This window comes from Antechinus flavipes, chromosome 1 (assembly GCF_016432865.1).
Source record: "Antechinus flavipes isolate AdamAnt ecotype Samford, QLD, Australia chromosome 1, AdamAnt_v2, whole genome shotgun sequence".
Classification (NCBI taxonomy): domain Eukaryota; kingdom Metazoa; phylum Chordata; class Mammalia; order Dasyuromorphia; family Dasyuridae; genus Antechinus; species Antechinus flavipes.
The window spans coordinates 259619446-259634964 of record NC_067398.1 but is presented as its reverse complement, the minus strand read 5'-3'; the positions used below and the strand labels follow the sequence as shown (position 1 = coordinate 259634964).

At 31.4% G+C, this 15519-nt stretch overlaps 1 protein-coding gene across 1 annotated transcript in view; it reads left to right on the top strand.

Annotated features, from left to right (window-relative positions):
* TRRAP (transformation/transcription domain associated protein) overlaps window positions 1-15519 on the top strand; it is a 137914-nt gene that overhangs the window by 98756 nt on the left and 23639 nt on the right. Inside the window, 5 exon segments of the mRNA XM_052000683.1 lie at window positions 2036-2231; window positions 2791-3056; window positions 3620-3720; window positions 10798-10999; window positions 14156-14320. Coding sequence (XP_051856643.1) covers window positions 2036-2231; window positions 2791-3056; window positions 3620-3720; window positions 10798-10999; window positions 14156-14320 — 930 coding nt within the window.

Here is a 15519-nt window from a genome sequence, read left to right as displayed (position 1 = left end):
GTCTAAAAATGACACAAGTCCTAAAAGATAAAAATGAGAACTTAGTAGCAAATTGGTATTTTGGTAATTCCATTTAATGTTAAGAATGTGCATTAAATATAAATGATAGAATAGGATAAAAGTTAAACTGTTTGGTGAACAGCACTTTGTCTAATGACTCCCAAATTAGTTTTTTGTTACTTTGGTTCAAGAAATTTAATTATGTTAAATGTGGATTTATTTTGATGAAAACTTTTTTCTCTGAAAATAGCTATAACAGGTATGTTATTTTAATTATAAATGAAGTCATCAACTTAATTAGTTTGTTAATCCTCCACACTGGCAGTTAGAATTCAACAAAAATAATTTTTCCCCCTAGTCTTTCTTCTCATAACTTAGGGTCTCTTACCTTAGGTATTTGTGGATTTTAGAATTTGTCCAGTGACAACAAATAATTTTTTTTTCTTGGTAGATTACTGAAAATCTCAAATGTGTTCATTTGAAATGGATTCCTTTTTCCTAAAACAAATAGATAAACATACATGTACGTGTGTATATATATTTATGTGAATTTTTTACTCCCATATATGCTCTCTGCTTTATAGCTTTCTGAAAAAATATGGATATGTTACATGTCAGTAAGATAATTAATATAATTAATAAAAATTTAACTTTTCATGGGAGTATTGTAAAAATACAAGTGTAAAAATACAAAATACAATACTCATTTTAATATCTAAATATTTATTATTATATTATGTGTATAAAGAATAAGGGCAGTGGACCTGTAATTTCATTGGTTTGGTGGACTTCCCTAAAGAGGAAACTCCCATTACTTAATGCAGATTGAAGCCTCTCTTCAACTTGATAGTCTTAGAGAGTTGCCTAGTTGCAAAAGTTACAAACCCTCTATTATAAAACTATCCAGGCAGTATTCCTGAGAGTAGCCAAACCAAGTATAATTGGGAGATACTTAACAAAATAATAAAAAAAATACAGCAAAACAATGGTAATGCTTATTTGTGGGTTTTTTTAAAGTTAATAAGTGATAAATAGAGCTTGAGTTTGATACCACTTGCCTGGGACACTGATAGATTAAGTGATTTGCTCAGATATAGGGTATACTACTAAATCTTTATCTCTAATCTTTTTATTTCAACTTCTCTAGATTTGTATTCCAGCCAACTACAAATTTTCTCATTTTCCAAAACCTTTTTGTTTCTTGGTATTAGTAATAGCATTATTCTACTTATAAAGACTTGTAAAACATCAGCTCTATTTTCTATTTTCTTGACCTCTTCTTCTTTTCTTCATGTCTAATTAATCTCCAGGTTTTCCTTCTCTGGAATATCTTATCAAATGTCTTTCTTCTTTTCCATTGCCAGTGGCATTGACCTCTCCAGTTCATGCTACTCTTCTCCAGAGCATAGACTATATCAGAATCATCACTATTCATCTAAGTGAATAGGATAGTGTATTGTTAATGGGCATTTAATAACATATAAATTAATTATTTTATAATTATATCTGCACCTTCCTGCTCTATAGATACTAACTTTTTGACAGATCTCAAATCTCCTTGCTCCATTCTGGAAGTACTTCTATAAGATAAGCATGCTGACTTTATTGAGAGAGAAAAGTAATTATAGGGATCTTTGCAAGTCAGATGACATCTTTATGCCTCAGTCCTGAATGTTTTTTAAGGTTCATAGAGAGAAAAATTACTTGCTTTTCTTAAGCGTTATCTTGAACTTAAATCTGTTTTCTGGCACTTGATAGTTGTGTACCTGATCAAATCATTTAATTTCTCAATCTCATTTCTCTCATTTTTAAAATGGGAGGAATAAAGATATTCCCTTTTTTATAGGATAATTGTGAGGAGACTGCTTTGTACATGTTATAGTGTTTATATCAATGTTATGTTGTTATTGAGATATGTATGTTTAATTAGAGGTAATTGGTTAAATAATTTAATCAGAATCACAGGAGCATACTTGGCTAGTTTTATTCTTTGAAAATAACTTATCTCTTAGTAATTAGTATTTCTTTTATTTAGGCAGCTCAGCAAATCATTGAACTTCAGGAAGCTGCACAAATAAATGCTGGTTTACAGCCAACTAACTTGGGAAGGAACAACAGCCTCCATGATATGAAGACTGTAGTAAAAACTTGGAGGAATAGGTTACCTATTGTATCAGATGATTTATCTCACTGGAGCAGCATTTTCATGTGGAGACAACATCATTACCAGGGTAAACCTACCTGGTCCGGCATGCATTCATCATGTAATTTTCCAGACAACCCACTGTTTTTGTTGTTGTTGTTATGTGGGGGGAGGTATGGGGAGGGATGGTGTTTTCCACTTTTTGTTACTAGAATGGAGTCAAAGGTCACCAACTTGGCAAATGGTGTGAGGACCATGTGGGGTCCTCAGAACTTTTCTCAGAAATCCGAGTCACTGAGGAAGACTAGAACAGCTATGCTCTCACTTTGTCCCCTTTTCTGTTCTCCCTCCTTTCTCCACTCTTGAGGTCCTGAGCCTGATAGTGGGCTTATATGGTCAAGGTTTACAAGGCAACCTTCATGATGTAATTAGCTAAGGTGATGGTGTTGAGTATAATGTGTAAGTATATTTATTTTTTAATGAAAAAATATAAGTATGATACACAACAAAAGTAGCTTGGGTTCATCACAAATCTCCCATTTTCATAAGCCATATGTTCATTTTATATTTTTAACAAACCTTATTAAGACAATTTTTTTTCTATCTCAGTTTAACTTATACTAATAATTTATTTCTTTGCTTTCTAGCTATTGTAACTGCCTATGAAAATAGTTCACAGCATGATCCCAGTTCCAATAATGCCATGCTTGGGGTTCATGCATCAGCTTCAGCCATCATCCAATATGGAAAAATTGCTCGGAAACAAGGACTGGTTAATGTAGCTCTGGATATATTAAGCCGTATTCATACTATTCCTACTGTTCCTATTGTGGATTGTTTTCAGAAAATTCGACAGCAAGTCAAATGCTACCTCCAGTTGGCTGGAGTCATGGGCAAAAATGAATGTATGCAGGTATAGTGTTAATGGGATGTGTTTCTTTTGACCTTAATTGTCCACTCATGGAATAAACAAAGTAAGAAATTTAAGGATTATAATTAAATGTCATGTACAAGAAAAAGTCATGAAAGAGAGAGAGAATAGTGCACTTATAGTAGAAGGAGATAATTCCAAGAAGAAAAGAGGCAAAAAACCAAGTAGTCATTTAGTTATGTTATACAATTTAAGTTCTGTTTTTTCCTTAACACATTACAAAAACTTAAGAATTAAGATTTTGAATTTAATTAATTTGATGAAGGGGGGAATATTAGGATGAGTAAATGAAACTGAACTAAAAAAATGATTACATTTTTGAGAGTAAAGTTGTCAATTGATAACTGAGTTAAAATTTTTTACTGTTAAATAATTGGCAGCCAGGTTGAGGAAATATATCACTTTATTATTGTATTTTGGTAAAAGGAGAAGGCTCTCAAGGAGATCATTGATTCCATTGATCTTTTATGTTGTCTGTTACATTATTGATCTGGCAGTTCATTTTTTAGTACTTTTCCCACACACCCAACATTTTCTCTTAACAGGGCCTTGAAGTCATTGAATCCACAAACTTGAAGTATTTCACAAAGGAGATGACAGCTGAATTTTATGCTTTAAAGGGAATGTTCTTGGCACAGATTAACAAGTATGTATATTACACGAATGAATTGTCTCCATATAAGCCAGGAATAACAGCAATAATACATACAAATTTTTAAGCAGGGATGTCATTCAGGTACCAAGTTCAAGCAAGAAATTGCTTTTCCTCCACAATGTGTCAGCTACAGTACCCTCATAGCAAGATGTAATAGCTTTCATCAGGAGATTGATAAAGTCAGTTTGGTATGCATTTTTTTTTTTTTTTTTTTTTTTTTTTTTTGCTGAGGCAATTGAACTTAAGTGACTTGCCCAGGGTCACACAGTTAGGAAGTGTTAAGTTTCTGGGGTCAAATTTGAATCAAGGTCCTCCTAACTTCAGGAGTGGTGCTATATCCATTGCACCACCTAGCTGCCCCAGGTATATATTGTTTAAATAAGTTTTTGTTCAGTATAAGAAAATTATTTTGTTTATATAATACATATATATTCATAGCATTTTATATATATACATATATATAAAATGTGTGTGTGTGTATATATCTATATATAAACATTCTTTTTTGGTCATAATTGAATATATTTACATATGGGAAATATTATTAACATTATGATAACCACAGACTTTTAGGACCTTTGGGATCATTTTATTTAGCCTTCTCATTTTTCAGTTGAGGAACCTGAGGCCCTTAAGAAGTCAAATAATTTTTCCCAATCTCATGCATCTGATTAGTACCCAAACAAGGACAAAACCCCAGTTTTTAAATATAGAGTCATGAAAAACCTGAAATGTTTGATCCATGTAGATCCATAAGTTATATTGGCTAGAAATTGTACTCTTTATCATGGGTGAGCTAAACTGTTTAGAAAAAGAAATAGAATAATTATATGTGAATAAACACTAACTGAAAATTATCTTACGATTCCTATAAGATCCTGGAAAATACTTTCACTAATTAATTATATAGTTCTACCCTAGTGCCTTATCATGCCATAGAGATGACCTTTGGTCCTTTTATTTCTCTCCCATCCTCCCAAGTTTATTGAAACTATTTGTCATATTAATGTTTTTAAAATTAATTACTGCCTTTTTAAATCATTTGTTATTTGTTAATATACCCTCCCTCATCAAAATCTATTTAAAAAAAATTTCCTTAAAACCACTTCACAATCACCCCTGAATGAATGTGTAACATTCTTCACCCAGAATCCCTTTCCTTTCTCCTGAGATGAGGGATATCTGTTTTATACTGTCTTCTCTACAGCCAAGTTTGTTCATTACAATTAATCTGAATATATATGAATATATTTGTGCTTTTAAAAATTTGTGGAATTGAAATCATTGTATATGCTTCTGTAGTACCCCTTCCCAGTTTCTTTTGCTTTGCTTATAATCCTATGTTTTCTCTGAATTCTTCCAAAAAAAGCAGAAACATTCTTTGCTGTTAAGGAGTTTACATTCAGACTCCTAGGAAAAAAAACTGTCTGATTCATTTTCTATACTTTCTTACCACTCTCTTCCCTTTAATCCTCCTCCTCAGTCCCTTTTACTCTGTCATGACTATATCATAGTCCTCAAATGACTACATTGGAGGCCACTAGTGATCTCTTTATTAAATATAGTCACCTTTTTCTAAAGACTTATTCTTTTTTTAATCTCTATAGTATTTGACATTGTTGACTCTATCTCTTCCTTTCTGGAAGGATGCTCTCTTCTCCTTCAATTCTTATAATATTACTTTGCTGTTTCAGAATATCCTCCTTTGTACTATCATCATTCATATTCCATTCTCTTTGTATTTGTATATCCTAAATTTTAAAACTTAGGAATTATCCTTCACTCTTCATTTTTTCACTCTTTATACCCCAGTTGCCAAATCGTGTTAAAATCAATTCTTCATGTCTCACATTTGTCCTCTATTCTTTCCTCATATCATAAGCACTTTACTTCAGAATTTTGTCATGTGTTCCATGGACTAATTCAATAATTTTCTCTGCCTCTAGACTTTGCACTCTAATCCATCATTTATACTACTGCCAAAGATTTGCAATTGGTAGTACTCATATTTGCTGTAGCAACCTAAATTTGCTATTGTACCCAAATATATTATTTATTTCAAATTATTTTGAATGGAATTTCTTTACTTCTTTCTTTTGAATTTTTTTTCCAGCTTTATATAGAAAGGTTGATTTTGAGAATTTTCTTTTATACCCTACTTTATAGAAACAGTTGTTGCAATGAATTTTTTTATTCAATCTTAGGATAGGGGAATTCAGTAATGTCTTAGTATATTATCTGTGAATGGAGAATTTTTCCTTTTTTTTTGTCTCTATTTAAAATTTTTTTTTATTGTCTTGCTGTTTCAGTTAAAACTTCTAGTGTAATATCAAATGCTATTATGATGCTTTTTTGTTTATTTTTTATGGTTAGGGTTTTTTTTTTTTTGTTTTGTTTTTTTTGTTTTGTTTTGTTTTGTTTTGCTGAGGCAGTTGGGATTAAGTGACTTAATAGGGTCACATAGCTAGGAAGTGTTAAATGTCTGAGACCACTGTCTTTCTGATTTCAGAGATGGTGCTCTATTCGTTGTGCCAACCTGTTTATTTTTAATTTTATTTTTTCAATGGTACTTTATTTTTTCAATTACATGAAAAGATTGTTTTCATTGTTTATCTTTGCAAAACCTTGTATTCCTAATTTTTCTTCCCTCCCCTCATCTCCCTTTCCAAGACAGCAAGGAATTTGATATGGATCAAACGTATAATTCTTCTTTCCAAATTCATTATGATGCTTAATTAGTACTTAAAGAGAAAGTAATGTGTTGTGGTCAGCTGAATTTTTATCAAACTAGTTCTTTTATTTTTAAACTATTGGCAAATAACCTGAACTTTTTGGTCCCCAATCTTCTCTGTAAAAGGGAAATGATAATTTGTATATCATTTACCTTATAGGTTGCAAAGAAAGCACTATAAATAATTGGTATACTATATAAACATGAGCTGCTGTTATTATTGTTAAAAGATTGTGCTGAGATAGTTGTATTTTGGCAATCTGAACCTTCCATAAAAGTCATGCTATCACTGTAGTCAATTGTGTCTTTTTCATTGAAGGGCTAGCAAGGAAGTGACTTGTTATTAGAAGATTGACCATTAGACAGTTTTCAGAGTGACTTGATAACATGCAGAAGATAATAGGATCACATAGTAGTGACAAATACTGTTGTTAGAAATGGAAAATAGTGGTCAAGTGAGTCATTTATCAGGCTGCTCCCATAGTAATCTGTGCCAGAACATCCTAACCAAGGACGTAGAAAGCTACTGGGAAATATAAAAAGGCTGTATAATACAGAGGCTAATTAGCTTTTTAATAAGCTATTTGACAGGCAAGGTTATTTGCATTTGTACCATGTTTTCCATAATGCTAGTCATTTTAATTTCTGCATTACCACTGATCATAATTATACAGCTTTGTGGTCTCCTATTGAACCAGTATTCAGAGTTCTTTTTCTTTTAAGGCCTAAATAATTCTTACAACTTAAATCTATTGGATTTGTTTTTTAAATATGCTAAATTTTCTCTTCATTTATGATTTATAAAAAAATTTTACACAAAAGGAAAATGTTTTTCTTAAAGCACTGTTAATCTAAGAAGATTTCTTGAAAGTGTTAATTTCTTTTCTTAATGGTATGATAGAAATATGAAAAGAATACACCTGTTACAAGTAGTGATGAATTTTTAAAAAAAATTTAGTGAATAAGTGTAGTTAGCTGCTGTGGTATAGGTATGAGATTTTAATTTTTTTGATAATATTGGCATAGTTTATACCCTTGATGTTTTTTTCCTCTACTCTTTATATCTCTCCAGTCAAATATCTTTTGTAGATGCCCTTAACTCAGTCTAGTAATGAGATTCAGGGATAGCACAAATGAGTGAAAAATCTCTATGTGGTCTATTTTAACTCACTTTTTCTGCCTTCCACTGACAGCCCACAATCTCCACAATCTTCAGAGTTCCACTTGATAAAAGTATTAAAAAGTGATGAGCTAAAAACAAAGACTAGGTTCTGGTTAATTCACAAACTAGGGGAGGAACCCCTGAATGATAGAACTAGCACTGCTGTGTCTGAAAAACTTTTTTGAGAAATATTTATTTCTGATTTTATTTTGCAAGTGATATTATCTAGTAATTTAAATTGACATTCTTTCCATTCTTTTCCTTTTCTGTTTTTCATTAATAATTTATGCCCCCTTTTTGAAAAATGAATAGAGCTGAACAGAAAATGAAAATGAACAGAGCTGAAATTGACTCCTTTCACATAAGGTAGCACAATGAGTAGAGTGCTAGATCTTGAGTCAAGAAGAATTGAGTTCAGATTTAGCCTCAGACACTTGCTTAGATGTGTGATATTGTGCAAATCATTCTGTTTCAATTTCCTCATCTGTAAAATGGAGATGATAATATCTATCTCTGAGGGTTATTTTGAGCATCAAATGACTTATTTGTAAAGTACTTTATAATTATACTTAAAGCTCTATGAAATGCTACTAATTGCTATCTTAACATAATCAACTACTCCATCCCCTTCATTATGTAAATCCTAAATTGGTTCAGTAACCTTGTCCTAGGTTACATACATAGTTTGTAGCAGAACTGAGATTTGTACCATCTGGCTCCAAATCCACTGCACTTTCCCCAAAACTAAATGGCATTGCATCCTTCTGTCTAGTGACTGAAAACATAAGAAATAAACACAGATAATAAAAACATTCTTCTCAGAAAAAGAGAGAGAGAGAGAGAGAGAGAGAGAGAGAGAGAGAGAGAGAGAGAGAATATGTTACAATACATATAAAACCACCTGGATATTTTTGATGAGCATTTATATAGATATAGATCTATATATATTGATATATATAGATTTAGATCTATATATATCAATATCATTAATTGTTAGAACTTTGTATACTCAGACTGTGGAGGGGAAAGAGGTTTTGGCATTTAAAAATTAATTCATGAGGGGAAATAGTGGGAATACGTGAGTCAATCTCACCAAAGTGAGATTAGGCTTTGGAAATGGCCTGGGAAGGGGGAGAAGCCTTAGAACTAATGGGACTAAAGCAGACTAGGCAATGAGATGAGTAAATAGAATAAGATCGGGGCATGAATTTTATTCCTTTGTCCAAAATGAACAGGATAATCTGGGGACCCTAAGAAAGCAGTAACCTAATTTTCTGCCTTTAAAACTAATGATTAACTTCTAATTATAAGAAGTATGTTTAGAAACTCAGTTCTCTAGTGTCATTTGGCTATGAGCAAATGTGTTTATATCTCCATAATGAATAGCTCTCAAAAGAATTTCGCACAAGTCTGTTTACAATTATCAATTATTATTTTCTTCAGTACTTTAAGAATCTGATTTTACCTGTGTGGTACACAGATACAAACTAAAACCTCTACATGTTCTGTTTTATGAGTTGATGTGATCAAACAATTTACCTGGTGACTGGAAGTGGTGATAAACCTCTCTAAATTCAGCTAGACAGATTCTGTGATGATAGAGACTGGGCTTGGAGTAGTTTCATCTCCATAGGTATTACCAGAAACTGGGTTTTGCTGTTATAGCCTTCTGGGATGTAGACCAGGTCCACTTCATAATGAGGTAGTGGTAGGATAAGTGAAGAAAGAATTTTGGAGGTATATACAGGAAGGTCACAGATACTTTTAAGTTGAAACTTTTTGCCTTTTGAGTATTACATACTTACCTGATCACATTGTCATATTTTTACAAGTGTTTGCATTTTAGAAGATGTATCATGTAGCCCTTTTTTTTGTGTTGAAACAAAATTTGTCTCCTTACACAGTTAATTAGCCGTAGGTAGTTGAAAACTGTACATGTTTTAGTTGAAACTGACATTTAGTTTCTGTGATTGCTATCCAGTTATGTACTCTTATGCATCCAGTAGATGGAGCACAAAACACTGAATTTCCCCAATCATTTCTATAATTCAGAATTGTTATATGATCTTCCAGTGCTGATATTGTCCTTGATTTTTTTTTTTTCTTCATGGCAAAGCATAAGGAAATATTTAGAATCTGGTGACTTAAATTTGGTTTTAGTTTCCCTTTTAGAAGATTATTTAAAAGAAGAATTTTTAAACAATAAGGTTTCTATAGAAAAGTGCTGTGGTCAAATTATGTTTGCTCAGAATTATATTGTCCTTTTTTTTTTTAAGCTTGGAAAGAAAGTATATGTTTTACAAAATTAAAATTACAACATTTCAGTTTTGAATAGAAGTATTTTTAATAGACATTTCATTTTCTATGAAATTTAAAAGAAAAACTTGAAAATTAATTCTTTTCACCTTTATAAATACACTATTTTATTATAACCTTAATACTGTTTTAAAGTGATTTCAGTTCCATCAATTATGTTGGAATGTTTTATTTCTCAATCTAGGTGCAATCTATTTGGGTATATTTCTTTCTTTCTTTCTTTCTTTTTTTTTTTTTTACCCCCAAACTATTTGGTCTTTTTTGTTTTTCTGTTTGAAATTATATTAGTACTACCTCTCAGAACTGTTTATATCTTTGCTGGTTTAGACATACATTTCTATAACTCTTGCCAGAGTGAACTTTTGAATCATTTGCTCATTTGGGTATAGTGATGCTTATTAGTCAAGGCCACAACAGGATATTTGACTAGGAAGGTAGTGGGTTAAATTTGCTTGAGTAAGTAGTTAAGTTACAGAATTGCAGTTATGCAGCTAAAAGTTGTAAGCCAACTTTGCCGTTATAGTGAACTAACTTTGTCTCATAGTGGAAAGGTTCAGCTTTCCTTGGGAACCATTAAAAAAACACAGCTAACTCTTTAGTCCTCTTATTTTACAGACAAAGAAATTGAGACTGATTTCTCCTAATTCATTTCTCTTTCCTGCTTCTCAACAGATATACCTAGTCAATAAAATGATAAATTTAGATTCTGGAATTATATCTAAACTGTTAGTTAAAAGGAACAGTTCCCCTGTCTTTTGGACATGTTCTATTTTGAGTTCTGTGGAGTTTTCCTTGCTTGTAAGTCTCTCAAACTTTTAAAAAACTTGAATTCATATTTTAATCTTTTGTATTCTGATAGGTCTGAGGAGGCAAACAAAGCTTTTTCAGCAGCTGTGCAAATGCATGATGTGTTGGTGAAGGCCTGGGCAATGTGGGGTGATTACCTGGAAAATATATTTGTGAAGGAGCGGCAGCTTCACCTTGGTGTATCTGCCATCACTTGCTATTTGCATGCATGTCGACATCAGAATGAGAGCAAATCAAGAAAATACTTAGCCAAGGTAATCCTGGAAAGTACATACTTGTTGGTTAGTTGATTGAGCCTTTTATCATTGCAGCAGAATTTCTCTTGAGTCCATAAATACAAGTGGAGGTTGAATTTAATTCTATCAATTAATAATTCTTTAGTAATAATTGTACCAATCTGTGTTATTTGATCATATTAACATTGTAAATGTATAGATCAATATATTATAAGCTCCATTAGGATAGGAATCATGCTAGTATATCTGTATATCTTAGGTATCTTCCAAGAAAGAAATAATTAAAATATGTAATTGCTTCTTACATAAGAATAATCTCAGAATCAGATCGTCTTTGCTGTTCTCACTGTTGACTTGTATTTTTTCTTAGAACTTGATTTTAATTGAAGTAATTATTATTGCTAGATAATAGCTAGATAACTAACTAGCCCTTGTGAAGGGTCAGAATCTTGGATATAGAATGAACCTGAGAAGTCGTTTTAGATTTATGCTCTTAAATTTCTTGTTTTCAAGATTTCTAGAATTATGGCTTTTTATTTACTTTTGTACTTCAAGCATCTGTGATTCAAATTATAAATATTCCCTTGGCCACCAGTGATTGTAATAGCCAATTTTATGACAAAAAACTCTGAGCTGTCCTTTTATTAATAAGCTAGTCATATCCTTAGAGAGCAGACATCAACTATCACTAGGTTTATATTCAAAATCTTTACGGATAGTATCACTCATTCTTCAAGAATTTCCCCCCAGCAATGAGTGTTAACAGTCTGATTTTTATCTAATGATCATCATCATAATGATTATCAAATGAGTTTGATCTCTCATAATTTTAAATCATGCCAAATAGTTTTGATTTTTGCTTTATAATATAATTAGTTAGAGAAGTGTTTTTCTTCTATTCAAATTTTTTTCATTCTCTTGAGTTTCTTGATCTTTCATTCTTTCAAATGAATTTCAAATTGGTTTTTTTCCCCTTAGTTTTATGAAACATTCTCTTGGTAGTTTGATGTAGTTCTAAATTTGTGATTTAGGCAATATGTTCATTTTTGTTATGTTGACATAGCCAATAAACAATGGATATTCTTCCAATTGTTCATCATTTTTTTTATCTTTAAAAAAAGTTATGACATTACATTTATATATTAGGAACTTAACATACTTTTACTCGCTTTCACTTTTAATTAATATCTAGGAATCAAGACAATGACTAGCTTGAGATTTCTTTGGTATAGAGAATTTCTAGGTAAGGAAGTTCTCTCTATCAGTGCAAGTATTCTTTGAAGCAGTTTTAGACAGTTACCTAGATCAAGAAATGAAATGACTTTCCAGATCATTACAGCCACTATGTGGCAAGGACAGAATTTGAATTCAAGTCTTTCGGCTTCAAAGCTTTCTGATCATTACTGAATAGTACCTCTCATATTTCAACCAAGAGAAATTGTTTTCTGTGTGAATTCATCCTGGCAACTTTCCTTGACTTATAATAACAACAATACTTATAATAACATGATTTATTATTATTAATGCGATTATTGACAGCTATATGGTCTTTAAGATTTGCAAAGTACTTCTTCATACTATTTATCCTTGAGTTGAATTGTTAAATGGGCTTTTTACCAACTTTGGGCATTAAAAGGTCCTGAGATTCCTTAGTTAGAACCAAGTGTTATAGGCTGGATTGTTGCTTGTCAGCCAGTAGTAATCTTTAAAAGTCAGAGTAACTTTTTAATCTTTTGCTTAAAATTTCTTTAATTTATTAAAATGCTTAGAAACATTCCCTAAGCAAATATACCCTTTTCACTGGTAATTAATTATCTTCTATTATGATTAATGAATTTTTAGAAAGTATCTTCATGCTCTCTCATTAGAAATGTACTCCACATAGATCCAATTTTATCTGCAGCCATTCCACAATACTTACCTGTTGCTAATAGTCTGAGGCACAATGCTAGTTATAATGAGAAAAATAAAAGCATGGCATGATTTAATCAACTTCTATTTTAGATTATTATATTTGGCATTAGTGGCACATCGATATACATATAAACACATGTACATACATATATTTATACATACATATACATACAAACAGTTAATTTGGGCCTTTGAAGCCTTTGAATCTTGGTATAGGAATCTTTTAAGTAGTATAAATATAAATGTGTGTGTGTATATATATGTCTTTTTCTTATTTAGTCATTTCACTCATGTCTGACTCTTCATGACCCCATTTGGGGATTTCTTGGCAAGGATATTGGAGTGAGTTTATGTTTCCTTCTCCAGCTCATTTTACTGATGAGGAAACTGAGGCAGAGACAGGGTTAAGTGACTTGTTCAAAATCAGACAAATGGTGTTTGAGATCAAATTTGAACTCATGTCCTCCTGACTCCAAGGCAGATATTCTATTGCACTGTGCCATCTACTTGCTCCAATAAGTTACTTTAAATGAAGTTTTTAAACATTTTTGGTTTGATATTTCTTTTCAAAATCATTGATTATTCTCATGTAACTGATCAGGTCAATTAAGATCTAATTATAAAATTTTATACCATCTACTATTGATACCATATGTAATTGATGAAAACCTTTGGGATTTTTATGCTGAAAGTTGATTTCTCTGTAAGTTACCTAAAAGATAACCATCTAAAAATAGTTTGATTTCCCAAAAATTTAACAGTAAGATTTTACATTTACATTTTCTCTTTCAAGTTACCCAGTGATAAGCCTTGTGAAAATGTTTCTTTTTTCACTGCTATTTGGTAAAATTAGCTTATCTATGTCTTTAGACAAATGATTAATCTTTTGGTATTTTCTAATTAGAAAAATTTACTTAAATTTGTATTTACATGGACGCAGCTGATGGAACAATGGATAGAATACTGACCTGGAGTCAGGAAGATCTGAATTCAAATCTTGCCTCAGCTGCTTATTAGCTCTGTGATCTTTGCACACGGCACTTAAACTCTGCCTCAGTTTCCTTATTTTTAAACTGAAGGTGATAATAGTAGGGTTATGAGGATCAAATGTAAAGTGCTTGCTTAGCACATTGCTTGTATTGTCTGGCATGTAATAGGCACTATGTAAAATCCCATTCTCTTTCCTCTATCGCCTACTTCTTGGTGATCACAGCAAACGAGATACATATTTAAATTTTGAAAAGTTTGTCTTTTCTTTAGGTATTATGGCTCTTAAGTTTTGATGATGACAAAAATACACTGGCAGATGCAGTAGATAAATACTGTATTGGAGTGCCTCCTATCCAGTGGCTAGCTTGGATTCCACAGCTATTAACTTGTTTAGTTGGTTCTGAAGGCAAGCTTCTTTTGAACCTTATAAGTCAGGTATGTTGAATTAAGCTGGTTTTATTGATTGATTTCTTAAATTTTTTACAGTGTAAGCTTTTTGTTCCGTATATTAAAACATTTAATTTCAACTCATAGTTTTATAAAGCATATTTATAATAACTGATAATTTTAATATGAATTTTGATAATAGCTAATGGAATTTTTATAACTTTGGTACTGTAATCTCTTTGATTTGAGCAACTTGTATATACATTGCATAATAAAATGTAAAATGAAACAAAAATATGATATATCATTAAAAACATTGTGAGGATCACCTTAAAGTATAATTCTTTCATAGTCTGCCAGACATTTATTTTTTATCTAACTTTCATAAATGTGCTTATGTTTTGTGATTGCCTAAGAATTAATTATTTAATTTAATTAATAAAGTACAGATTTATTGCTCGGTTTTAATGTTTTGCTTAAAGTATGTCCTTTGGGATACAAATCACATATTTAATATTCTTCAACAATGAACAAATCTGATGTAGCTTAATAAGCCCTTACAACTGAGTTAGCTGCATTATTTCCCTTGTGTAATGAATGGTATGGTAAATCTATTGATTTACATGATAATGTCTACTCAGCCTTTTTAGAGGAACCATAAAACCTCACTTGGGTAAAAATGGTATTTCTTTACCTGAAGTGGCTGTTTTTTTTATTTTTTTATTTTTTCAGCTTCAGTATTGCAATTATGTTGAGTAAGGTTACTCTAATGGGTTCAGTTCTTAGGCAGTGTTGGGTTCGCTGGGAATTGTGGCCTAATTTAAAGACTAACTGGTATCATTATACCTCTTTTTCTTCGATTATGTGCATGAAAAAGATCTTTGTGCTGATCAGGTACTCTTACATTTTGCTGTTTTCAGATTTATTAGGCAATATGATAGCGAGGCTTCTCATTAATAGTCCCTTGATAGAATGTGCAGAAATGTACCATTTTAGCTTAGTTTTGATTTTTTTGTGGGGGAGAGGACATAGCTAAATTAGAATGCTTTAATTGTTTTTTTGGTGAAACAGGAGTTTAATGTGACTCATATAACAGAATCACTATTGAAGTACATACTTGGTTGATTATACTTGTGTGTAATTAATAATTAATTAGCCATTCATTTGTAGAATATGGTAAATAAGTTTGTTTTCTTTATTTAAATCTGGTTATCAGTAACAGAATGAATGAATGATATTCCCTCAAT